This window comes from Solanum stenotomum, chromosome 1, assembly GCF_019186545.1.
Source record: "Solanum stenotomum isolate F172 chromosome 1, ASM1918654v1, whole genome shotgun sequence".
Classification (NCBI taxonomy): domain Eukaryota; kingdom Viridiplantae; phylum Streptophyta; class Magnoliopsida; order Solanales; family Solanaceae; genus Solanum; species Solanum stenotomum.
Window position 1 is genome coordinate 15359657 of NC_064282.1, and position 27055 is coordinate 15386711.

General features: G+C 33.5%; 4 protein-coding genes across 4 annotated transcripts; all 4 read left to right on the top strand.

The window, feature by feature from the left end:
• Positions 1-705: 705 nt before the first annotated feature.
• On the top strand, positions 706-5133 carry LOC125866217 (G-type lectin S-receptor-like serine/threonine-protein kinase SD2-2). Its single transcript, XM_049546540.1, has 2 exons — positions 706-3395; positions 5006-5133. Exon 1 carries the CDS (start codon positions 819-821, stop codon positions 3393-3395), a length of 2577 nt encoding a protein of 858 aa, XP_049402497.1. The 5' UTR covers positions 706-818; the 3' UTR covers positions 5006-5133.
• Positions 4011-7647, top strand: LOC125866225 (protein DETOXIFICATION 34). Its single transcript, XM_049546551.1, has 7 exons — positions 4011-4652; positions 5006-5631; positions 5724-5780; positions 5889-6127; positions 6375-6493; positions 7169-7255; positions 7400-7647. Exons 1-7 carry the CDS (start codon positions 4332-4334, stop codon positions 7463-7465), a joined length of 1515 nt encoding a protein of 504 aa, XP_049402508.1. The 5' UTR covers positions 4011-4331; the 3' UTR covers positions 7466-7647.
• A 7847-nt stretch (positions 7648-15494) lies between these two features.
• LOC125872698 (ubiquitin-conjugating enzyme E2-23 kDa-like) lies at positions 15495-26129 on the top strand. The gene is made up of 7 exons (XM_049553461.1): positions 15495-15508; positions 22918-22995; positions 23122-23201; positions 23810-23924; positions 24017-24069; positions 24183-24311; positions 25818-26129. Exons 2-7 carry the CDS (start codon positions 22952-22954, stop codon positions 25949-25951), a joined length of 555 nt encoding a protein of 184 aa, XP_049409418.1. The 5' UTR covers positions 15495-15508; positions 22918-22951; the 3' UTR covers positions 25952-26129.
• Positions 15606-20611, top strand: LOC125872689 (AT-rich interactive domain-containing protein 1). Its single transcript, XM_049553449.1, has 3 exons — positions 15606-15684; positions 16012-17101; positions 19505-20611. Exons 2-3 carry the CDS (start codon positions 16028-16030, stop codon positions 20309-20311), a joined length of 1881 nt encoding a protein of 626 aa, XP_049409406.1. The 5' UTR covers positions 15606-15684; positions 16012-16027; the 3' UTR covers positions 20312-20611.
• Positions 26130-27055: the final 926 nt, after the last annotated feature.

Genomic DNA, 27055 nt, shown 5'->3' on the forward strand with positions numbered 1-27055 from the left:
CTGCCACAATATCTCTTTTCCACGGCCACAATATCTCTTTTCCACGGTAAACTTTTCAACTCAAAATCTTCTTAAATGACAATATTACCCTCAACCAATTCAATTATTCCACCATCGTACCATTTATGCAACACACTTTTCTTTTAAGTTAAGTTCATCCTCAAAAAACCGACATTTCCTCGATCCTAATGTCTAAGTTATGAGATGGTTTAGATTTCAAAAGTCAATTAAAAAATATTTTCATCTTAATTTATTTGTATGTTCTTTAAATATGTTAGTTCTTATGATTTATGTAGTTTCTAAATGTATAAATTATTGCCAAAAGGACAAAAACTTTAAAGATTGTATTTTCAAATGAACGATCAAGATAAAAAAACTTGACTCTTAGAATTTAGATTATCGTATGTCATACAAATTAAAATAAAGAAAATATCTTTTTTATATTTAATAAAGTAACAATTTTCCTTTAAACTTCTCCGATTAATTACTTCTAAGATAACTACATAAATTTGTATAATTTTTTTTAAAATCTCCTTTTTTCTTAAATTATAAATTTAATCAAGCACCTTAATATAAATTAAAACGGGGAGTAGAATAAACAAGATTCCTTAGAGGGGAACAAGGTTATAACAGTAAATTGGACATGTATCCTTTATATCGTCCGTGTGTGGCAGCTTTTTAGAAGATACAGGACAAACATCACCAAAATTTTCCATACACTGAAATTTCTCAAAAACAGTACAAATATTCTCTGAGCTTTTCAATGTTCCCTTAAAAACCAAAATCTTTTTTTCTTTAGCTAAGCAAAATTCATCACCATGATTCCACAGAAAGCAATTCTCATTTTACTTTTCATCACAATTTCTATGGCATTTGAGGTCAGTTCAGAAACAGCAAAATCAAGAATGCAAAATGTAAACATGACCCATGTAGCTGAACTCAGTAAAGAGTCTTTTTCAGCTGAAAGAAAGTTGGGATCTTTAGAAGGGAGCATAAAGTTTGAATCTTTGAACAAATCTAGAGTTTTACTAAGTGGGAACTTCACTGTTTTGAGTGAAAACAAGACATTTGAAATGGGGTTTTTCAAGACTAATGATGAAAGTAAATGGTATTTAGGGATTTGGTTTGCTTCAATTCCTACCCCTACTTACGTTTGGGTTGCTAATCGTGAGAAACCCATCAAGAATCCATTTTTAGCTACTTTGGAGTTTAGTGAGGATGGGAAGTTAGTTTTGAAGGAAGATTCAAGAACCATTGTATGGGAAACAACCAATTTGGAGAAAGCTAGTGATGTGAAGCTTTTGGACCAAGGGAATTTGGTTCTTGTTTCTAATGAAGGTGTTTTGGTATGGGAAAGTTTTGATTTTCCTACAGATACATGGCTTCCTGGGATGAACTTGACTGCAACAAAATGGCTGACATCTTGGAGAAGTACTAATGATCCATCACCTGGAAGGTACTCTTTAAGGCTCCAACCACATAGTTATGGTGAGATAGTTCTTTTTTATAATGGTACTTATCCATATTGGTCCACTGGGAAATGGAGTGAAAATGCATTTGTTGATGTACCAGAAATGACTGTTCCTTACATTTACAAGTTCAATTTTGAATCACCTTTTACCCCTATGGCATCATTTGGATACTCAGAGGTGACATTAGAGAATGGAATGCCTCCTCCTTTAACTAGGTTCATGGTTGATTTCACTGGACAGGTTAAACAGTTCACTTGGATCCAACAGGCGCAAAGTTGGAACATGTTTTGGTTACAGCCAGAGAATATGTGTAGTACTTATGGTCTTTGTGGGAATTTGGGGTTCTGTAATAGTAAGTCATTGAATCCATGTAAGTGTTTACCAGGGTTCACCCCTTTGGATGGCGATTCATGGGATGCAGGGGATTTTTCGGGTGGCTGTCGCCGTGAGAGTAATGAAGTTTGTGGTGAGAATGATAGGTTTGAAGAGGTTGGAATGGTTAAATATGATGGAGCAAGGGTAGTTTCAGTTTCTGGAACTAGAAATGAATGTGAGAGAGAATGTTTAGGTAATTGTTCATGTATTGGTTTGTATCACAATGAGAAGACTAATTTGTGCAAGAGTTTATATGGGTCATTGCTCAATCTTAGGAATCTTACTTCTGATGGCACTGTTGAGGATAAGCTATATGTCAGAGTTCAAGGAGGAGGGAATACTCGAAAGAATCAGATTCAAGTCAGATTACTTGTGATCGAAATGATCTGTGGATTTGTGGTAATTCTGTTAGTTGGAATTGGGACTTTCTTGGTAGTTAGGAGGAGAAGAGTAAGGAGGAAGAAAAAAGATGAGGAAGATGTATTTCCTATAATGAATTTGAAGGTATTTTCATACAAAGAGCTTAATGCTGCAACAAAGGGATTCTCGGAGAAGCTTGGTCATGGTGGTTGTGGAACCGTGTTCCTAGGGGAGCTATCGGATTCTTCACTCGTAGCTGTGAAGAGACTTGAAAGACCTGGTGGTGGTGAAAAGGAATTTCGAGCTGAGGTATGCACAATAGGGAACATTCAGCATGTTAATTTAGTGAGATTGAGGGGATTTTGCACTGAAAATTCTCATAGGCTTCTGGTTTATGAGTACATGTCAAAGGGTCCTCTTAGCGCATATTTAAGGCGAGATGGTCAGAATCTAAGTTGGGATGTTAGATTCCGAATTGCTGTAGGGACAGCAAGAGGTATTGCTTATTTACACGAAGAGTGTCGCAATTGTATAATACATTGCGACATTAAACCAGAGAATATTCTGCTACATGAAGATTTTTCAGCAAAGGTTTCTGATTTTGGACTTGCAAAGCTCCTTGGTAGGGACTTTAGTAGAGTGTTGGCAACCATGAGGGGTACCTGGGGCTATGTTGCACCTGAGTGGATCTCTGGATTAGCGATCACAACGAAAGCTGATGTATATAGCTATGGCATGACATTATTGGAACTGATAGGTGGTCGACGCAATGTAGAGTCACCACCTTCAGCTAAAGGTGAAGAGGGTGGAACAGAGGAGAAGTGGTTTTTCCCACCGTGGGCAGCACGTCAAATAGTCGAAGGAAACATTGCTGCAGTTATGGATGAAAGACTACATGAAACGTACAACCTCACGGAGGCAGAACGTGTGGGATTGATAGCTATTTGGTGCATTCAGGACGATGAATCAACGAGGCCTTCCATGGGAATGGTGGTGAAAATGTTGGAAGGAGTAGTCGAGGTGACAACGCCTCAACCTCCGAAGCTGCTCCAAGCATTAGTATCTGGTGAATCATTCCATGGGGTAGGAATTGATTCAAGTAACGGGACATCACGAGACGGAGGTTTCAGCTCGGGTTATAATCCTCAACGTTCAATATATTCAAAAGACTCTCAAGCTTCAAGTTAGGTCTGCTTCTGAACTAGTATGCAAGTTGATTCTTCCCAGCTTCACTGAATGTAGAGTTCTTTTTTATTGTCTTCAAAAATCCCACTGAGAATTAGTAGCAAAATGCTCATCATGGTATTTTGTAAAATGTATCATGAATATAGAAAATCTTGTTTACTTTGCTTAAAAATTGTCACCTTTTTTTTTTTTGTGAAGTCCAAAGAACAAAAGCAAAACAAAACATACATTTCACTTTGAAGGAATGTATGTTTGGATCAGAGGGTTGGGGCGGAGCTAGTAAATTACACTATTGATATATGGTTAAAATTATTTTTTATGTATATATAATAGTCATTGAACCCTTTAACCTCTTCGTGTGTTTACTTCTTCATAATTTGAACTCCTTAATGAAAATTGTGACTTGCATAGGATTATAGGAGAGGGCTTCCTTACCTTAGAATGAGAACATGTATTTGGATTATACCAACCAAACATTATGCAAAATTTTATACTGAGATTATTTTTATTAATATGGTAAACCAAATGACTAATAAGAATATACCCTCTACCTAATTTAATGGGAGAGTTAATTTTATATTTTATAAATGAGTGTAACGTTTGTACCTGCCCAATTATAACCACACTTTACTTTCTAAGTTTAATTTACATAACTGTCTTGACTACAACAATAACAACTAACCACTTGTCAATAGTTTCCTCTTTTGTAGCTAAATAATATAACAGAAATTGAAACAAGAAAGACCATATACTCTCACACAAACAAGCAAACAGAAAAAGGAGAAATGTTTTCCTAACTTGTCAACTTTAGTAACAAAATTTTCCCAAAATTAATTTTTTCAAAAGAGTGTAAAGATTGAGGGGGTTAAAGAAAATGGTCAAAGGAGAGCAGAGGTAGACAACTCTGCACTCTCACCAAAGAAGTTTGTTACCTTGGAAATGGAGACACCTGGCAGTTCAGGTGGGGAGGTGCCGATATATGGGGGCTCCTCGTCTATGGAGCCGACTGAGTTACACTCGGCTCCATCTACCATGCTGGCGGATTATCCGCCAGTACAAGGCTTTCAAGATTTGAAGAACTTGGTTAGCATGGAATCTGGGAAGTTATGGACTATTGCAGGTCCCATAGCCTTTAATATTCTGTGTAATTATGGGATTAATTCTTTCACAAGTATATTTGTTGGACATATTGGTGATGTAGAACTCTCTGCCGTTGCCATTTCTTTATCGGTGATAGCAAATTTCTCATTCGGATTCTTGGTTAGGTTCTTTTTTTGTTCTTACTAATTCTCAAAGTTCTGTTCTTTTTTATATTATGTTATATGGGCATTGAGTATTCATATAGCCGACCCCAACTTGCTTGAAATAGCGGGATAGTTGTTGTTATTGTTGTGGTTGTTTGTAAAATGTAATACATCGAAGATATGTAGGATTTTGTCAGACTCTTTGATGAGACTTATGACTATAGATCACAAATAGTTTATTATGAAACAGAACTAGGATTTTGATTGTCAAATGATATAAAGTCTCAAAAAGGTTAGAATAAGCATTCTTTTAGGTTATTGGTTATGTTAGTTTTCTAATTCTTTATCTTTTTTTTGATGGATTATCAGTTAGGCATGGGTAGTGCACTTGAGACACTTTGTGGACAAGCATTTGGTGCAGGCCAAATAGAATTGTTAGGAGTTTACTTGCAGAGGTCATGGATAATACTTGTTGCTTCTTGCTTCTGCATAATGCCACTCTACATCTTCTCCACACCGATACTGAAGTTATTAGGCCAAAGAGATGACATAGCAGAGTTAGCTGGAAAATTTTCGATACAAATCATACCTCAAATGTTCTCCCTTGCTATCAACTTCCCAACCCAAAAGTTCTTGCAAGCACAAAGCAATGTTGCGATCCTGGCATGGGTTGGGTTCATGGCTTTAGCCATGCATATCGGGGTGCTCTTTCTTTTTATCAAAGTTTTCCGATGGGGCGTTACTGGTGCTGCTGCAGCCTATGATGTTTCTGCTTGGGCTATTGCTCTGGCTCAAGTGGTTTATATTGTTGGCTGGTGCAAAGATAGTTGGAAGGGGTTGTCTTGGTTGGCCTTAAAGGAACTTTGGCCCTTCGTAAAGCTTTCTGTTGCATCAGCAGTGATGATTTGCTTGGAGATCTGGTATTTTATGACTATAATTGTTCTAACTGGTCATCTTGAGGACCCCGTCATCGCTGTTGGATCTCTTTCTATCTGGTACAATCTTGCAAATATGCACTTCAAATTTATAATGTGTTCATAATTGTTCTGTTTTTCAAGCTTAGATTCTTTCTTCTTCATTGTTTCAGTATGAACCTTAATGGATGGGAAGGCATGTTGTTCATTGGAATTAATGCAGCAATAAGGTATACTACTACTCTACTAGTTATAGCAGGACATTGTCAGTGCACAAAAGTTAAACTCTAACGAATAGTGTAACTGCTAACGGTTATTTTCATTTGTTGAAATTTCAGTGTTCGCGTTTCCAATGAGCTTGGATCAGGCCATCCTAGGGCTGCAAAGTATTCCGTCTTCGTCACAGTAGCTGAATCTCTCATGATTGGGATATTCTGCATGGTACTAATCATATTAACAAAGGACCATTTTGCATTGCTTTTCACAAGCAGTGAGAAAATGCAAAAAGCTGTTTCTAAGTTGGCATATCTTCTTGCTGTTACAATGCTGCTTAATAGTGTTCAGCCAGTTATATCAGGTACCAAAATATGTGTGTTTCTTACTCAAACAATTCTCCACACACACATCAGTTGATGTGCCAAACAAATAGTAACTATTTGGTACAAATCTATGTTGCTCGGACTCTTCAAAAAATGTCAATGGGTGTGTGTCGGATTCTCGATTAGTAGAGTATTGTTGAAGAACCCGCACAATCAAAAGTGAAGAGTCCGCGCAACTTTAGGTACAAACTCAAAGAATAAATTAGAATGTTTCTAATATTGAAGGTGTTGCTGTTGGAGGAGGATGGCAAGCACTAGTGGCATACATTAATTTGGCTTGCTACTATGTCATTGGCCTCCCACTTGGATTCCTCTTAGGCTATAAAACAAGTTTGGGAGTTCAGGTAACAACATAAATCTTTTTACTAGTATTAATTTAGCTCCGGTTTGATCATAGATTTTAGAGTAGATTAAAAAAAAAAGGTATACTGGCCTGTTCTTTTACTTGATCTCAACTAGACATCTATGCCCTCCAATTTTGAATCAGATACTTGAACTTATATGAAGTTGAACAAATAGACACATGCGTCCTATATGGCATAATAAAAATCAGTTTGGGTGTATCTCACGTGAATTGGCGCGTAGGACGCATTTATCTACTGGTTCAACTGTAGACAAGTTTAAGTGTCTATTTGTGCACGCCCAAAGTTAAAGGGCAACTGAAGTCAAGTTAAAGAACGTTTATGTATTATTTTGAACATTGTTTGTTCATGAAATTGGGTCAGTTTTCTAAAAATATTCAATTGAGCTAAGTTTTTGGATGAAATGTCACGTCTACTCACGAAACAAGTAAAATGCATGTCCAAACATAACTTCATATTCCAAAAACTATTGTTCAACACAACTTCAAAAACTCACTTTTCTATGGTCAAAACTCAAACACTAGCTTGAGTTTGAGTTTTAGGAGGGAACTTTGAATTAACGATAAAGTTATTTCGAATAAACTATTGATGTTTGCGTCCGGATAAATTGTCTACATTACACTAATTGTCACTTCATTTTTTTTCTCTTTTCTGTAGGGAATATGGATGGGCATGATTTTTGGAACTTTTTTGCAAACAATAATTCTCTGTGTTATCGTATACAAAACCAATTGGAACGAAGAGGTAATTATTTTCTTCATTAAGATAGTAATTACATATTCTAAAAGTAATCTTTTTATGTTATTTGATTTTTACAAATTTGAATTTAGTAGTTATTGGCTTTTTACCTACCATATAATTATTAACCATTTTGCTTTTTTATTTCAGGTGGCACAAGCATCAGAAAGAATGAAAAAATGGAGTGGAATATCTGAAGAATCAGACATTAAATAAAATTCATATCAAATTTAGAAAATTATATTGTCCAGAATAGAAGATTGGCATGAGAAGTTGATGTTTTTGGTATTAATTGTTTGCGATAGATACATCAAAGATAATTTTAACCTTTTTATTTTTGTTCTCTAGGTCTACCAGATGAAAATGTTAATGTAAAGCTAAATTTATTTTTACATTTTTTTTTGTTTAATTAAGGGTGAGATATTTTGATTTACGTAAAATTCTTCCTATTCTAAAACAGTTCAATATATTTGATACTTTCTCTTGTCCATCTAAATACCGTTTTAGCTAAATAAATTCGATAGATTTATAGATTTTATTGTCACTTAAAAATCAAAACACTATTTCTTTTGGTAAGCAAATAGTCATATATATATATATATGATTTTATTTTTATTTTTTTTTATCTTTTTTACTTTCTTTAAATAATAGTAAAAACTGAATAAATGGAGATTCACCGATAAGCTCTTAGCTATAATTATCTTTTTTAATATCACTTCTTCAAGATAAATTTTAGAATTAAGAGATTTGTTTCCATGATTATTACACTCTCCGTCCTAATTTATAATATGAGTTAGTTTGACTTGGCACGAAATTTAGAACAAAGCAAACTATTTTCAACCATTATCAAATTTCAGTTGCAACAATCAGCAGCAGTAAACTTTAGCAGAATATGTTGTTTAAATTTAAGATGAATTTAAATTTAAATTTCTATTAGATTGTTTTAGTTTTTAAGCTATTTTAGAATTTTAAAATTTTTAAATATTGCAATTTTTTTTCGCTAATCCATCTTTGAAAAACCAACATGTATTTTCAAAATTTATCTCTCCACTAAATATGTCGAAAACTTTTCATCACGCAAATTTTTGCACGACAATTATTGACTAAACTTACAAAAAATTGTAAACTTAAGTTGTAAGTTGTAACTTAAATTGGGATTCCAAAATCAACTATATATGCACTTTCGCCTATTCTGAAGGCCTTTCAAAGAAAACTTCGAGCCCGTTACAACTCATGAAAAAATCGTGATAAATTAGTCTAATCCATTTTATCACATTTATGTAATATAAAATTCTAATAAACTCTTCTATTACCTGAAAACCCCTATATAAAAATCATTACCCTATCCTACTCCACCCTAGCCCACCCCTTCTGTCTTCCTTAATTTTATATTTTTTCTTTGTTTAATCTTTTTTTTTTCTTCCTATTTTTAGTGCACAAATCTTAGATCTACAAGCAATTCCAAGCTCAAACTTGAGCTATTTAAATCTCCCATATGTTTGATAAAATTATTGAAAGACATGTTCAATCCTTTTTTTGCTAATTCACCTTAAAAGAACAACAACACATATTTTGAAAGTTATCTTCCCACTAAATATGCCAAACTTTCAACAAACCTGTATTTTCAGACACAGATTTTGCACGTCAATTTATAGTGTTTATCCTTACAAAAAAAAATTTAAACTTAAGTCATAACTTAAATGAAAATTCCAAAATCGACTATATGTGCACTTTTATCCAATTTGAAAGTCTTTCAAAGAAAACATCAAACATGTTAAAGCCCATGAAAATATTGTATCGAATCGGTCCGATCCATTTTGACAACTATATATAATACAAAATTATAGTTAACTCTAGTATCCCTAGAACAAATTATTATCATCTCCAATTTCGTAGAAAATGATAAGCCTGTTAAAACCCATGAAGTATCGTATCAAATCAGTCCAACCCATTTTGACGACTCTATATATTACAAAATCCTATCATTTGAAAACCATATATACAAGGCGGCTCAAGCTAATTAGTGGCCTAAAGCCAAAAATAAATTGGAGGCCTAAAATTTGATTATTCTTTTTATATTTGAGATTCAAAGTTATTTCTAGAGCTGTCAAAATGAGTTGGATCGATTCGATACTTTTTTGAACTTTAACAGGTTTACCGTTTTCTTTGAAAGACCTTTCAATTGGGTGGGGAAATGATTTGTATATTAAGGTTACTAAAGTTAAATTAGGATTTAATTTGTATTATAATAAAGTTGTCATAATGGATTGGACCGATTCGATACGGATACTTTCATGGGCTTTAACAAGCTTGACATTTTCTTTAGAAGACCTTCAAATAGGGTAAAAGTGCACATATATTCAATTTTGAAATTTTCATTCAAGTTACGATTTAAGTTTAGAATTTTTTGCAAGTGTAGACATTATAAATTGACGTGCAAAATCTGTGTCTGAAGATACAAAATTTATCGAAAGTTTGGCATATTTAGTGGGAAGACAAACTTTCAAAATACGTGTTATTGTTTTTAAAGATTGATTAACGAAAAAAGATTGAACATGTCTCTCAATAATTTTATCAAACATAGGGGAGATTTAAATAGCTTAAGTTTGTGCTTGGGATTGCTTGTAGATTTAAGATTTGTGCACTAAAAATAGGAAGAAAAAAGAAGAGTAAGCAAAGAAAAAAAAAAAGGAAGAGAGAAGGGGTGGGGTAGAGTGGAGAAGGATAGGGGAATGATTTGTATACAGGGGTTTTCAGGTAAAGTCCATTAGAATTTCATATTACATAGATGTGTTAAAATGGATTAGACCAGTTCAATACGATATTCACATGGGCTGTAACAGGCTGGGTATTTTCTTTGAAATGCCTTCTGAATATGTGAAAGTGCCTATATAGTTGATTTTGAGATCCCAATTTAAGTTACAATTTAAGTTTAATTATTTTTGTAAATTTAGTCAACAGTTGATTTGCAAAAATTTGCATGAAAAAATTGTCGAAAGATTGACATATTTAAAAATCTAAAATATCTCAAAATTTTAAAATTTGTATATTAGGAATTTTCATGTGATAATAGAGATAACTAGGATTTCGTAATATATAGAGCCGTCAAAATGGGTTGGATCGATACGATACAATATTTTTATGGGCTTTAATAGACTTGTCATCTTCTTTGAAGAGCCTTCAAATCGGATAGAAGAATGATTTGTATATGAGAGGTTTTCTAAGGATATTAGAGTTAATTAGGATTTTGTATTACATAGAGTTGTCAAAATAGGTTGGACCGATTCCATACAATAGTTTAATGGGCTTTAACATACTTGACGTTTTCTTTGAAATACCTGAAAATTGGGTAAAAGTGCATATATAGTCGAATTTGAAATTTCCATTTAATTTACGACTTAAGTTTAGAAATTTTTGTAAGTGTAGATGCTATAAATTAACATGCAAAATCCGTGTTTGAAGATACAAAATTTGTCAAAAGTTTGACATATTTAGTGGGGAGGTGAACTTTTAAAATACGTGTTATTGTATTTGAAGATGGATTAACAAAAAAGGTTTGGACAAGTCTTTCAATAATTTTATCAACCATAGGAGAGATTTAAATAGCTCAAGTTTGTGCTTGAATTTCTTGTAGATATAAGATTTGTGCACTAAAAATATGAAGAAAAAAATGAAGTAAACAAAGAAAAAAATAGAAAGAAGGGGTAGAGTAGAGTAGGAGAACGATTTGTATATTAGGATTTTTCAAGTGATAATAGAGGTAACTAGGATTTTGTAATATATAGAGCTGTCAAAATGAGTTTACTTTTAGGGGCTTTAACATGCTTATCGTTTTCTTTGAAAGGCCTTCAAATTGGGTAGTGGAATTATTTGTATATTAAGGTTTTTCTAGGAATACTAAAGTTAAACTAGGATTTTGTATTATATAGAATTGTCATAATGAGTTGGATCGATTCAATACAATACTTTCATGGGACATTTTCTTTGAAAAACCTTCAAATTGGGTAAAAGTGCACATACGGTCGATTTTGGAATTTTCATTTAAGTTACGACTTAAGTTTAGAAATTTTTGTAAGTGTAGATACGATAAATTAACATGTAAAATCCGCATTTGAAGATACAAAATTTATCGAAAGTTTGACATATTTAATGGGGAGGCAAACTTTTAAAATACGTGTTATTTTTTTTAGGATGGACAGAGGTGACTCAATGCCTTTAAAAATGAGGCATACGCCTTAGGCCCCCAAAATCGAAGGGCTTAAATTTTTAGTAATAATAAAATTATTATAAGCCTATTTTAACAAAAAAAAAATACTATATTATTTAATTTATTTGTCTTTTTTCGGTTTGTTTCAAAACATTAAAGAATGTTTCTTTTTTTTGGATCAATTTTTAAATTTAACTTTCACATGATATACGTTTAAGACCACAAGATTAAAAAATATGTTGGTATATATATCTTTAGTTTAAGACCATAAAAATAAAGTTTTTTTTATTAAAGAGAAAGAAATAACTAGAGCCGTCAAAATGGGTTGGACCGATACGAAACGATACTTTTATGAGCTTTAACAAATTTATCATTTTCTTTGAAAGACCTTCAATTTGGGTAGGAAAATGATTTGTATATTAGGATTTTTCTTGGGTTACTAAAGTTAACTAGGATTTTGTATTATATAGAATTGTCAAAATGGGTTGAACTGATTCGATACATACTTTCATGAGCTTTAACATGCTTAACATTTTCTTTGAAAAACTTTCAAATTGGATAAATGTGCACATATAATCACGTTTGGAATTTCCATTTAAGTTGCGACTTAAGTTTAGAAATTTTTGTAAGTGTAGATACTATGAATTTATGTGTAAAATTCGTGTTTGAAGATACAAAATTTATCGAAAGTTTGACATATTTAGTGGGAAGACAAATTTCAAAATACGTGTTGTGTTTTTGAAGATGGATTAACGAAAATGGGTATGTCTTTCAATCATTTTATCAACCATAGGAGAGATTTAAATATATCAAGTTTGTGCTTGGATTTCTTGTTGATCTAAGATTTGTGCATTAAATAAAGGAAGAAAAAAAAAATAAACAAAGAGAGAAAAAAGAGAGAGAACGAAAATGGGTGGGTGGAGTAGGGGAATGATTTGTATATTAGGGTTTGTCAAGTAATAATAGCGGTAACTAGGATTTTGTAATATATAATGATTTGATTCGATACTTTTATGGGCTTTAACAAGCTTATCATTTTCTAAAGTTCTTCAAATTGGGGAAATGATTTGTATATTATGATTTTTCTAGAGATACTAAAGTTAACTGTGATTTTGTATTAATATAGAGTTGTCATAATGGGTTGGACCGATTCGACACGATATTTTCATGGGCTTTAACTGGCTTGACATTTCTTTGAAAGACCTTCAAATTTTAAATTTCTTGTAGATCTAATATTTATGCACTAAAAATAGGAACAAAAAAGAAGTAAACAAAGAAAAAAAAGAGAATAGGGATAGGGTAGAGTAGGCTAGAAGAATGATTTGTATATTAGGTTATTCAAGTGATAATAGTGATAACTAGAATTTTGTACTAATATTACAAAATCCTAGTTATCACTTGACAAATCTTAATACAAATCATTCCCCTTCTCCACTCACCCCTTTTCTCTCTCTCTCTATTTACTCTTTTTTTTTATTCCTATTTTTAGTGCACAAATCTTAAATCTACAAGCAATCACAAGCACCTGAGCTATTTAAGTCTTCCCTATGCTTGATAAAAATTATCACAAGCACAAATGAGCTATTTAAATATTTCCTATGCTTGATAAAAATTATTGAGAGACATGTTCAACTTTTTTTTTGTTAATCCATCTTTAAAAACAACATGTATTTTGAAAGTTGGCCTCCCCACTAAATATGCCAAACTTTCGACAAATTTTATATCTTCAAACACGAATTTTGCACGTCAATTTATAGTATCTACACTTATCAAAATTTCTAAACTTAAGTCGTAACTTGAATGAAAATTTCAAAGAAAATTCCAAAATCAACTATATGTGCACTTTTACCCAAGCCAAACTTTCGATAAATTTTGTATCTTCAAACACGAATTTTGCACGTCAATTTATAGTATCTACACTTACAAAAATTTCTAAACTTAAGTCGTAACTTTAATGGAATATCCAAAATCGACTATATGTGCACTTTTACCCTATTTGAAGGCATTTTAAAGAAAACACCCAGCCTGTTAAAGCCCATGAAAGTATCATATCGAATATGACCAACCCATTTGATAACTCTATCTAATACAAAATCCTACTTAATTCTAATATCTCTAGAAAAATCTTAATATACAAATCATTCTTCTACTCAATCTAAGGCCTTTTAAAGAAAACGATAAGCCTGTTAAAGCCCATAAAAATATCATATCGACTCGGTAGTATAAAACCCATAAAAGTATCATATCGATTCGATAATATTGTATCGACTCGGTCCAATCCAGTTAGCTTTATTATCAATTGAAAACCCTAATATACAAATCATTCGCCTACCCTACTCCGCCCCCACCCTATACTAAATTAACTCTAGTATCCTTTAGAAAAACCTTAATATACAAATTATTCCCCTACCCAATCAGAAGGTCTTTCAAAGAAAACGGTAAGGCTGTTGAAGTCCATAAAAATATCTTATCAAATCGATCCAACCTATTTCGATAATTCTATATATTACAATATCCTAATTACTTCTTTATTATCACTTGAATAACCTTAATATACAAATCATTCCTTTATCCTACTCTACCCTACCCTTTTTTTTTCTTTGTTTACTTCTTTTTTTCTTCTTATTTTTAGTTCACAAATCTCGATACTATGGTTCATAAAATTATTGAAAGACATGTTCAACCTTTTTTTTTGTTAATCCATATTAAAAAACAACAACACGTATTTTGAAAGTTTGCCTCCCCATTAAATATGTCAAACTTTCGATAAATCTTGTATCTTCAAAAACAGATTTTGCACGTCAATTTCTAGTATCTACACTTACAAAGTTCCTAAACTTAAGTCGTAACTTAAATGAAAATCTTAAAATCGACTATATGTGCACATTTATCCAATTTCAAGGCATTTCAAAGAAAATGTCAAGTCTATTAAAGCCCATGAAAATATCGCATCGAATCGGTCCAACCCATTTTGACAACTCTATATAATACAAAATCCTGGTTTAACTTTAGTATTCCTAAAAAAAATCATAATATACAAATTATTTCTCTACCCAATTTGAAGGTCTTTCAAAGAAAATGATAAGCCTGTTAAAGCCCATAAATGTATTGTATCAAATCGGTCCAACTCATTTTGACGATTCTATATACTACAAAATCCTAGTTACCGCTATTATCACTTGATAAACCGTAATATAAAATCATTCCCCTTTTCCACCCACCCATTTCTCTCTTTGTTTACTCTTTTTTTTTTATTCCTATTTTTAGTGCACAAATCTTAGATCTACAAGCAATCACAAGCACTAATGAGGTATTTAAATCTTTCCTATGCTTGATAAAAATTACTGAGAGACAAGCTCAACCCTTTTTTGTTAATCCATCTTTAAAAACAACATGTTTTTCAAAAGTTTGTCTCCCCACTAGATACGCCAAATTTTCGATAAATTTTGTATCTTCAAACACGAATTTTGCACGTCAATTTATAGTATCTACACTTACAAAAGTTTCAAAACTTAAGTCGTAACTTGAATGGAAATTCCAAAGGAAATTCCAAAATCGACTATATGTGCACTTTTACCCAAGCCAAACTTTCGATAAATTTTGCACATCAATTTATGGTATCTACACTTACAAAAATTTCTAAACTTAAGTTGTACCTTAAATGGCAAATTCAAAAGGAAATTCCAAAATCGACTATAAGTACACTTTTTATCCAATTTGAAGGTCTTTCAAGAAAATGTTAAGTTTGTTAAATCCCATGAAAGTGTCTTTATCGAATCGGTCAAACCCATTTGACAACTCTATATAATACAAAATTCAAGTTAATTCTAGCATCTTTAGAGAAATCTTAATATATAAATTATTCTCTTACCCAATCTGAAGGCCTTTTAAAGAAAACGGTAAGTCTGTTAAAGCCCATAAAAGTATCATATCGACTCGGTTCAATCCAGTTAGCTCCATTATTAGTTGAAAAACCCTAATATATAAATCATTCGCCTACCCTACTCCGCCCCACCCCCTTCTCTCTCTGTTTACTCTTCTTTTTTTTCTTCCTTTTTAGTGCATAAATTTTAGATCTACAAGCAAACCCCAAATCTTTTATCTTAAGGGTTACAACAAAACTTTGTGATAGAAAAAAATAGAAAAAAACATGGCTTAGAGAAACCAAAGGACCAAGAAAAAAGAAACAAAAGGTCATCCTCAGCCCCTCAACTTCTTCCAATTACTGGTATTTCTCTCTGTATTTTAAAGATTTTTGTACAGAATATTTTTCCTATTCAAGAATTCGAAAATCAACCCACCCCCGCTTCACCCTACTCCTAACCCACCCCTACCCCACCCCCAACTCCGTTTTCCCTCTCGAAGTAGCAAAATTTGGATACCTTTTAGGGTCAAAAGCTTTTCGCGCCTAAAAATGGCGAAAATTAATTGATGCTCATGAACAATTACTTGCTTTCATTTTGTTCAAAAATGGTAACACTTGTTTATTTGTATGGGTTTTCGTTTTCTTGTTCTTTTTTCATGTTGGTGTGAAAAAGAAGACATTTTTTTATAGGTTTTGGATTTGCAAAATGGCAGGTTGGTCGAAGAGAGTTGATGGGTTGGGTTTAGAAAGTTTCAGGTCAGTGGAAAATGTTTCGAAGCTTGATAGTGTTCTTGTTAATCGTTTATTAAAAGAGGTTAATGGGTGTTTGTGTTTTAGGCCATTTCCTCCAATGCTCGGTGATGGGAAGGCGGTGGATTTGTGCAAGCTGTCCTTGGTTGTGAGGGAGAAAGGTGGGTACGAAAGGGTTTGTGCAAGTCGGTCTTGGGGTGTTGTTGCTGTTGAGTGTGGGTTTGATTTAACATCTGGTTTGGCTTTGAAGTTGGTGTATGTTAAGTACTTGGATGCTTTGAACAGAGCAATGGTGAAACTTGAGCAACCTAATAATGAAAAGAGTGAGGTTAAGAAGAGTGCTTTGGGTTTTAGTGCTGTTAGGATGGACCTTGAACTTGATTTGAAGGGGGTTTTGATGAATGAAGAGAAGAAAGACGAGGAACATGGGAAAATGGAGTTTGATCCTGCAGCTGATGGAAAGTTGAGCGATGGTATTGAGGTTCAGGATTTTGTTGAAAAGCGAAGTTTGGACGGTAGTGTGTGTGATGTAAAGGGGATTGATGAAAAATTTAATGTTGTTAATGCTGAAGAAGATTCAAAGTTTGTGAATCAAAACGAAGATGATCAGCTTGATACAAATGACAATAGGCTAATGAAGTTAAGTGGGGATGAGGACGACTGCGATAATAGGAAGAGGAAGTATAGTGATGGAAAGATGATCGTCGGTTATGATGAAGAACATCTGAAGATTGACGATGGAAATGGAGACGTTCAGGGTGGCAAAGATGGCATTGGCCTAACAAAGTATAGCGGGGATAAGGAAGATAGCATTACTAGGAAGGGGAAGCGAGAGTGTAACTTGGACATGCTTAAGTGGGTTACTGAACTTGCAAAGGATCCATGTGATCCTGCCATTGGGCATCTGCCTGAAAAATCTAAGTGGAAGTCTTATGGGAATGAGGTTGTTTGGAAGAAGGTTCTTTTGTTACGAGATGAAATGCTTTTGGAAGGGAATGTGGATACAAGTACTCAAAACTCCATATGGCAGGTACTTCATTCTCCTATATATTGAAACTCCTAAGTGTTTATTAAGTAATTTTTTTTCTCAACATCTCTTATTGTGATTTACCAGATAAAGTATTTCATGTATGTAGCTCCTGTGGAATGTCAACTGTATTTTAATAAGTTGATGACATAACGTTGTAGTTAAGAGGGGGCATGTCCGGTTGACCTTCATGCATCATATGAGAGGGGGCATGTCGCATTTTGCTCAATATTTCTTCTTGATTATTAGAAAATGCTTTCAAATGATTACATTAGGGGTTATGCAGCAGTTCAAGAGCAAAGTTGGGTCTGACTAAGGATTTTCTAGATTTTTGGGGAAGTTGAAATATAAAAGGGGTGAGGGCAGTGAAAAATCCATGAGTTTTATAATCATCTTTAACTGGTGGTGCAAGGACTACTTTCTTGTTCAAAACAAATCTAAGTTTACATGTGTCATGCATGATTTTTGTTAGTTATAATTTTAGAAGTTCCATAATGCCTTGGAGACAGAAGGTTCTATTACACAAAGTAAGGTTCATATGAATTCCTTTTCCTCCACTTTCAGGTCAAATTGGCCTTTCAACAATGCATGTTTAATTTTCTATTTACATGACTAAGTGACAAAAATAGCTATTATTCAGTCTGTTCCAATTCATTATATGTTCAATAAGAGAGTTGAAAATGTGAACTGTTTAATATTTCTCGAGAAACATGTGTAATATTTTCAATTTTGTGTCTTACAATAGAAGAATAGATGATAAATTGTTATTAAGAAGAGAATATTAGGCTTGTAAATTTTGTGTTTTTAAAATTGTACCAATACTTCTCATTCAAAATGGACAACATTCTGGTACAACTCAAAAAGGAAAGTATGACAAATATTTTAGTACAGAACTGCAATATTGAAGTAAAGATGAGTTTTAATTTCCAAATGACATGTATTTTTCAAAGTTTGTTCAACTATTAAAAGGGCATTAGTATAGTTTTTAGGAGTAGGAAGTATATATTTTCAAACTCAAATTTGAAAAGCTTAAGTATGTATTCAATTTGTCATGTTTAGATTGTGAGGAATTTAGAAAATTTCGGAAATTGCTTGTATGTGATTATATCAGAGTTTATTTGCTCAACAGCTCCATTCAGCTTTCCTTTTTCCAGGGGGGTATTGGGAAGAGGGAGAGAGGAACTTTTGATGAGAATGCTCAAGAAAGTGGATGTATGGTGTGAAACATGATAATTCATTTTCTTTTGTTTTCTTCTCTACTGACATTGACTCAGTTAGAATGATAAATGCTAGAACAGTATCCATTTTCAATAGGAGTTAACATGTCATTACTCATTAGTCATTAGTGTGTTTAGGAATTTGTCAATATGCTCAATATTCTAACATGAGCCCTTGCTATTAAATATATGGATGGTAGATCATTTTTCTTCTAAAATGAGAACCAATGAAATGCCTAGTCTAAAATGTACACTTTTTCCCCATTAATATGGTTTCGCTACTGTTGGTTTCTTCAAGTGTAAGATGGGCAGACATTTCTTGGAAGATTCTACAACTTGAACAGATTTGAGAGGTTCTAATAGGATGCTGAGTTGAAAAGTTTTCGTAATTGTGATGCTGCAAAGCAGCACTTACTAGTGAGGGAGTCGTTGTTACATAAGTTTTCGTAATTGTGATGCTGCAAAGTGGCTTCTTTAAGTGTATGATTTGTCATATTTTAGCGTATTCTTAAAAATGTCAGCAAATTTGGATGGCTGAAGTTTGCTTTCCAGATTGTTTAGTATCATATTCCGGAATGACCATGCCATATTTGATGTTTTGAAGATCGTGTTCTTAGTAAAAGTAAGGCATGTTGGATCCTTGTAGGCCTTCTGTCTACCAATTCAATTATCTGTCTTGAGTAGATGGTATCATGATTATTCTCCTTAAATGGCTGAGCCTTTTTTTTCCCTGGTCTAAAATACTTCATTCAAATTTCTGTCCGGAAATGCTAATTATCTGTTTCCATTTTCCATTTTTGTGTAGCCTGTTTTATATTCATGATTATTGGACTTCCACAGTATCCAATGTGTTACAGCATACACATCTGGAGAGAGTTCTGTGCTTCCAATTGTGAACCCTTTTTATGCACTGTGCCTCTTATGCTAGATAAGCTGCTAATTCAGTAACCAAGTAGCATTCCTCGGTGTATTCAGCATTTTTATCAATCTTAAAATGTGATAGTTCACAGTATGAAGAACTCAAAGCTCTAGTGTGATCTCTTTTGAACCTTTTGACCATTTCTATCTTACTCCAGCTTTCAAACTCATCTAGTCAATCATGATGATACAAACATTTAGGCTCTGTTGAAGATTGTGAATTTACTCATGTTCTGGCTTGGTTTAATTCAAGTTTTCTTTTGCATTGTAGCAAAAACAGAAAATGCATCCATCTATGTATGATGATAATAGTGGGTCTGAGCAGCTAAGGTGCAGCCAAAGGGTCCAATCTGCAAAAGATTCTTCGAAAAAATCAGGTTCTCATATTGATGCAACTCTGATAGACAGACCTACTGACTCTTCTGCAGAGTCGGGAGTTTGGTGGAACCGTCGGCGTAAGAAAATAGCATCAATTGGGTCAGAGTTCCAAGCAGATATTCCAGAGTGGAATAAGGACATCTATGAATCTGACTCTAAATGGTTGGGCAACCGAATCTGGCCACTGGATAAAAATGAACAGAGCAGAATATTAATTGAAAGAGATCCTGCTGGGAAAGGAAGGGATGATACATGTGGTTGTGAATATGCAGGTTCTTATGACTGCATTAGGTTTCACCTTTCTGAGAAGAGAAAGAAGCTTAAAGTTGAGCTAGGATCCGCCTTTTATCACTGGAAATTTGACTGTATGGGTGAAAAGGTTGCACTCTCTTGGACATCAAAAGACCAACAGAAATTCCATGATATAGCGAAGTCGATCCCTTTGTCTGAGGATGAGAGTTTCAGTTACTGGCCTGACCTTTTTAAGTTCTTCCCTCACAAAAGCAGAGAATCTTTGGTAAGCTACTATTTCAATGTCTTCAATCTACGCCGCATAGGTCAGCAGAATAGGATGAATACATGTTATGTTGACAGTGATGATGATGAATCAGGGTGTGGACCTAGGTCTATTTCTTTTGGGCGGGATCCTAAGTCCTCCATCTCTTGTTCCCCGAAGAAAGCACGTCTAGATCCCATATAGTAACAACAGGTGGATGGATGGATTAACATCAATGGCTTTTGTTCAGAAATGTAAATTCGCGGAGTCTCTTGTTCTCTTTTACATCAGCAATATTTTTGGGTCGGTGGATATGGGGGTTTAAGGGGGGGTTTACCGATATCAATTTTTGTTCTGCATTTCTCAATGTATACAGTTTATACTCCCTTTAGAATTAGCAGTGCTTGAATCAAAGAAACAAGACTTCTAAGAACACAAATTGTCATCTAGCAGCAAAGTCTCTGAGATTTTATATATATAATATACATGCTGCTCTTTACTGAAGTTACCATTGTTCTTTGTTTGATGAGTTTCTTTTCTACTAGTTTATCTTGTGTTTGCTTCTTTATGAACCTCTGAAATTGCTGAGCTTTTGAATGGTCCTTATTGTGTATTTCAGACCAATTGATGTATACTCTTCAGGTTCATTTGGTACGTGAGTGAGATGTGATAGACAAAGATATCCAATGAGATTAACATATCTAATCGGATCATTTTAGTGCGTTCTATGGGATCATTATCTCTTATCCTACCAACCAAACGTAGGATAAAATAATCTCATGTTTTATACCATGAGATTGTTATCTCATCCTGCACGCCAAATGAGCCTTCCTATTTCAAAGTTGTCCTGGGAGAATAATTCACTTTTGAAAAATAAATATAGGTCCACACCAAATAATTCACTTTTGAAAAGAAAAAAGAGGTTAATAATGCAGTATACAAAGAATCTAGAGGACGGTGTTGTTTTATTCTTCTGTTAGCTAATTTGACAGTTTATGGTAGTAGTTGGAATCCTCCTCTTTGGATTTGACACTTGGAGCTAGAGTTTTCGTTACGAATTCAATAGGTCCGAGCAAAATTTTATATTTTTTGTTCAAATGTGATATTATAAAGTCATCCCCAAATTTTATTTTCCTTTTGGTCTCAATCAGTTGAACTGACCTTTGTATTGATAGGAACTGAGAAAAGGAAACTTTGGTTCAATTTAAATAGGTGACAAATGAAAGTTCTCCTACTCAATTAAACAAAATAGAAACTATAGGTTATATAATAATGCTTAAAAATTGTCCACTCAACGTAATGGCAGCCATATACATTTTCCTAGTTTAATTAAAGCAATCCCTACATGTCGACATTCCACAAAATAAAACATAATAAAAGTGTGAGGCTTTACACACTTCCATAATGTGATTCATTGAACAAAAACATATTTCTTTGATTAAATATCATGGATTCTTTTAAATGTTACTCTTATGATATATTTAAACTCACAAATTTTAAAAGTTTTATAATTATTTAAATATTATAATATATTTAAGATCGTAATTTTACATTTTCTAAAAAAATCTATCAAGTTATGTTATATAAATTGAAATGAGCGGAGTAGTACATTTTATTTTTTTTGCTAGGCCATTTTCAATTATTTTCTTACCTCTCAATTATGAGAAGAGTTAGCATTTGAAGCACTTATTTGTGATAAGTTCCTTTCATTTCAAAGATATCAATTATGTATTTATTGACTTATTCCATAAAATTATTTAACCTTGTTTACTCAACTTTTTATTTGATAGTGTTTATAATAATTTGGTTGTGAATGTTTTCAATCTAAATATTATGACTTGAGATTTTAAAAAAAACTATTATACTTGTCTAAATAAAAAAAACTAAATTTATTTACTTTCAAATCATTATTATTATTATTTTTATCTCTCGCAAAATTGTAATGGCTTAAAAGAAAATTATTATAAATAAAATCAAGTCTTTTTTTTAAACTCTCATATTTTAACGATGTCAACAATAAAAATATTATCACTCCCCACACTATTGCACCCATTTAGAACTTCTACTAAGAATAAAATTATTTTTTCCAAAAATAAGCCAGTTCCACACACATCTCCTTAAATTTTCTAAATTACCTCAAAAATGGATTAAAGTTGACAAGAAAAAATTATTGGGGAAATCTAGTTATCAAATTTTGCAAGATAAAGATTATGAAAGTTGAATAATATGAGGGGTAATGTGGATAGGATTAGAGATGGTAGGTGACAAAAAGCAGATATATGAAGAATCTTGAAAGATGCAGAAATCTTAATTATGATAAATTATAAATATAGTACCTCCCCATCTTAAAATAAGTACTTATCATTTTAATAAAATAATATTTGACTAAAATAAATATTATTTCAAAATTTTAAAATAAAAATTAATATGTTTTTTCAATTATGCTATTATATTGAAGAATTATTTCTTTTTAACAATGCCCATTTTTTTAAGAAATATTTATTAATAAAGGTAACTTAGTAATTTCATAACATGAATTAAAACTACAATCAGTCATCAGAAGTCTTGAATTTAAGTCTAAATATAAAAAAAAAATTAGTAGAAAATATTTTTCTTTTAATGAAGTCTTATATAATATAAATTTAAATTAGTCAAATTTTACACTTATTTTGAGACGGAGGAATAACAAATTAACTTTAATATCTTATGGGACAAATGACTTCATCATTATTATCTCTACTTCCTTCTTCCCCTCTCTCACTTGTCTGAACCTTTTTAGTACTACAAAGAACTCTTTTTTTTCTTCCTCTCTCTCTCTAGAATCATCCAAAGAAGAAAGCAACCATGTCTTCTCCAAGCAAACGCCGTGAAATGGACCTCATGAAACTGTGAATCTTTAATCATTTTTTGTTAAAAATTTAATCTTTTCTTGTTCTTGTTAAGTTTGAGTTTCTATTTTGTTTGATTTTTTTTCTGTCTTTTGATTCTATATTTATTTTGTTTGTTTGAATTAGAATGATGAGCGATTACAAGGTTGAGATGATAAATGATGGCATGCAAGAGTTTTATGTGCATTTCCATGGACCAACTGAAAGTAATCTTCTTTACCTTTTTTCTCAATCTTGTTTTTTTGGCCTTTTTACTAAAGCTTTTAGCTTTTTGAGCTTTTTCTTTAAGAGGGTCTTTGTTGTTTTTGATTATTGATTGAGTTTATTTGAGTCATCCTCTGATGGTGTTTTCTTTTGGTGGGGTTATGGTTCTTGATTAAGATTCTTCAAGGGGTATGAGGAAAAGAGTGGATATTAACTTGGGTGGTTAATGTATACCCCAGAATCAAGATTTTTTTTAATCTTTTGCTTCTATTTGCCCTCTATTTGTGAAATTGAATTAGGAAATTGCCATTAAAATTCATTTAGGCTTCTTGTTGTATGTCTGGAATTCCTTTGGGTCTTAAAGTAGAATAGATAAAGGAGTCATCTTTTGGTTCTCTAGTTATTGTTTTTGCTTATATCTGCTTATTGTCTCTTCACCAATGGATCTTCAAGTTACATCTTGCTTTAAGTGGAATTCAATTTGAAAGACTTTTTTGGGGGTGGGGGTGTTTTGCTCAACTTGTTTGGGACTGAAGCGTAGTAGCAGTGGTTGTTGTTGAGGTGGGTTGTTTTCTTAGGCTTCTACTCATACTTATGGTGGTTTTCGTAGGTCCGTATCATGGCGGTGTGTGGAAAATAAGGGTGGAACTTCCTGATGCTTACCCATATAAATCTCCATCCATTGGTTTTATTAATAAAATCTACCACCCAAATGTTGATGAGATGTAAGTGCTGATACCGGTATAAGTATAGGAGATTTCATCATTCTTGTTTTCTTTAACGAAGATCTAACATTTCACTAATAATCATTTTTCAGGTCTGGCTCCGTTTGTTTAGATGTTATCAATCAGACTTGGAGCCCCATGTTTGGTAATTAGAAATTACAGCACCTATAAATCATAATTCTGTACTTGAAAAGTTTTACTTACTTTTCTAGCAATATCATTATGAGTAAGTTATTCAAGTATTAAACAACCTTGCAGATTTGGTAAATGTGTTTGAAGTGTTTCTTCCACAACTTCTCTTGTATCCTAACCCATCAGACCCATTGAATGGAGAGGCTGCTGCCCTTATGATGCGAGACCGGGCTGCCTATGACCTAAGAGTTAAAGGTATTGACTCATTCTAATGCCTTAATATTATTCACTTGAATCAATTGCAGGTTCAAGGTACTAACCATAAGCATTCTGTTATAGACAGTGTGTTCTATAATTAAACTGTGTTTACCTTTTCATGTTTAGAGTAAGTTCTAATGAGGTGTTCTCATTCGTTAGAAACATATATGTTTTAAGCTGTCAAATGCCATCTAGTAATGCACCAATTATCGGCTTAAGAACTCGCTTCACCTTCTTCCCAGACAAAAAGCAATCTTGGTGTGTAAAAGCAAAGTGTGGCTCTCTCTATGATGATCAGCATTCCCAATTCTAGTCCTGTTTTACAAACTACATTGTTCTCTAATCCTAATACCCTTATTAGCACCACTTTTTAAATTGAAATACAAAATAATGTAGTTAGTGTCTTTACTGCATTTTGTGTGTACCTTCAAGTTAAAACTAAAATCAATCAGATGGGAACATTTATTGGTTCTGGGGAATTGTACTGGTAGGAAGTAGGGACAAAGCAAAATGAATATTATCGCCGTGAAATTCAAGTTGAAATACTTAGAGAAGAACTGAAATTTGTTTGCTTAATGCTCTGGGAAATTGTACTGGTATCAAGATAGCTTGAACTGAGACCTGTGTTTTCAGGCGCGACCCATTTATGCTTCTCTGATTTTGGTGACACTGTCAACTTCAATTGTGACTATTTGCTATTCACAATTGGTTGTTCCTATTTCCTTCATGTCTCTTTATGGTATCACACTGTCTAATTACTAAACAAGTCCTTGCAAATTTGGATAAATTTTGGAAAAACTTGATAAAATATTGGTTTGTATGCACAGCAAATGAACGGCCAGGTCAAGTATTGAGATGAAGCATTAAAGTTAAAGGTCATATGATTAGTGTGCAGCATAATTGCTCTATTGCACAAGTGTTTAGATACTCTTCTTTTATGTTCTGGGTTTTGAAAATGGAGAAGGCAGCGGATATGGTTGTGCAACTTCATAAACTGAAGTGCTTGTCCTGTAATATTATTCGAAATGTTTATTTTCCACCCTTTTACTCATCTCTAACTGGTTTAAGAGTTTATGGGGTGATGGATGTGTCTTGGTTTATCTGCACATGTTGGCAAGGCAATAATGGAGTGTGAAGAGTTCTCAGAAGTTGCAGGGTTAACAAATTTGCTGGTTTAATAATGGCTTGAGTGGAGGGAAAGCTATTAATTTTAGCCTTTGCATAACAATGTTGATGGTATAAATGTGTGCCATTCCGTTAAGTGGATTAGCTGAATAGATGTTTGCACTGTCATGGCCCAATATGCGATAGCAAGTATAGCTGAATTTTCTTCTCTACTGATGCATGAATATATGGAAATTTATTACTTTTATAGACTCGTGCACCACAAGTAAGAATGGTGATTGAACATGCTAGGAGGTTGAACAATTACATTAAATTGGTCACTTTTCTGCATGTCCCATAGAGCTCAGCATATGTTATTAACGTGGTGTTTGTATCCAGAATTTTGTCAGAAATATGCCAAGCCTGAAGATGTTGGAGCTGCGGCCCCCGAGGAGAAGTCAAGTGATGAGGAGTTAAGTGAAGCTGAATACGATTCAGCTGATGATGCAGTTGCAGGCCCTGTTGATCCATGACCGACCCGCGCTCATTGACTTTCTGTATCTGTAAATGATGTTCTTAGTCCTTTTTAATATCAAGCTGAACTACAAAGTTCAAGACTATTCATTGGGGAAAGATGCATAACAAAGTTCCCCTTGTTTTATTAGTTTAGCTTCAATGTAAATAATTTCACCTTTTAATCACTTTGTTCTTGTTATTTGCGTTGTTCCTTCCCTTTTGTTTTTCTGTGGCGGAGGCAGAATTTTACCAAGGGGATTATCATTTAATGTAACACCCCGTATACGAAACAGACCAAAAAGGTCAGAGCTGGTGGTCCGTGGTTCACCACTGCAAGCCCTCTCCAAACCCAGCTCAGAAAATCGGCTAAGTCTCGACCCACAGTTCGTAGTCTGTGTCCGTGGATCGAGGCCCCCTTTACCCAGCCTCTGATGCAAACGTCGGCCGACCAGCACGGATCGTCATTCGATCCATGGTCCATAGGTCAGGGTCATCAGCCATTAGATGAAATTGTGATTGAGTCAACTTCAAATAGTCATAACTCTTAGCACAAAAGGAATAATGTGTCCCATGACCTATGATATGATAGATAATTGAATCCTCTTTCCAACACCGCCAAGTTTGCTAAAATTCGACCTCAGAGTAAAAAGTTATGCTCGTTTTAGTAAAGCCCTGTCGGGCAGACTCGACCTACGACCTCAATCTACGGACCATAGATTGACCTACAGCCCGTAGGTCCCGTCCGTCGATCACTCCGACAACAGTTAAGTCAGGGGTCTTTTGGTCTTTTCCTATTTCGTTGGACCCCTAAGCTACGTCGTTTAGACCCTAAATTAGTAAATTATGAGGTTTTAGTCAGTTTAAGCCTAGAAACATAACTAGAACTTACCTAAGTCAAATCATTAATCAAAACTTAGAAAATTAGAGCGTAAGAGAAGAAGAGAAGACAAGAGCCCTAGTTCAAAAACGCAGCAAGGTTCCATCAGTTCCAGCTCCGAAATCTAAAGATTTCTCCGTGGAATTCGTCACTAGGTATGTGGGATTTCACTAGTGGGTTCCTTTCGCCCATCAGGTCCCGAGTTTTCAGTCAGTTTCTTGATTCCTTTATTATGACTAGACCT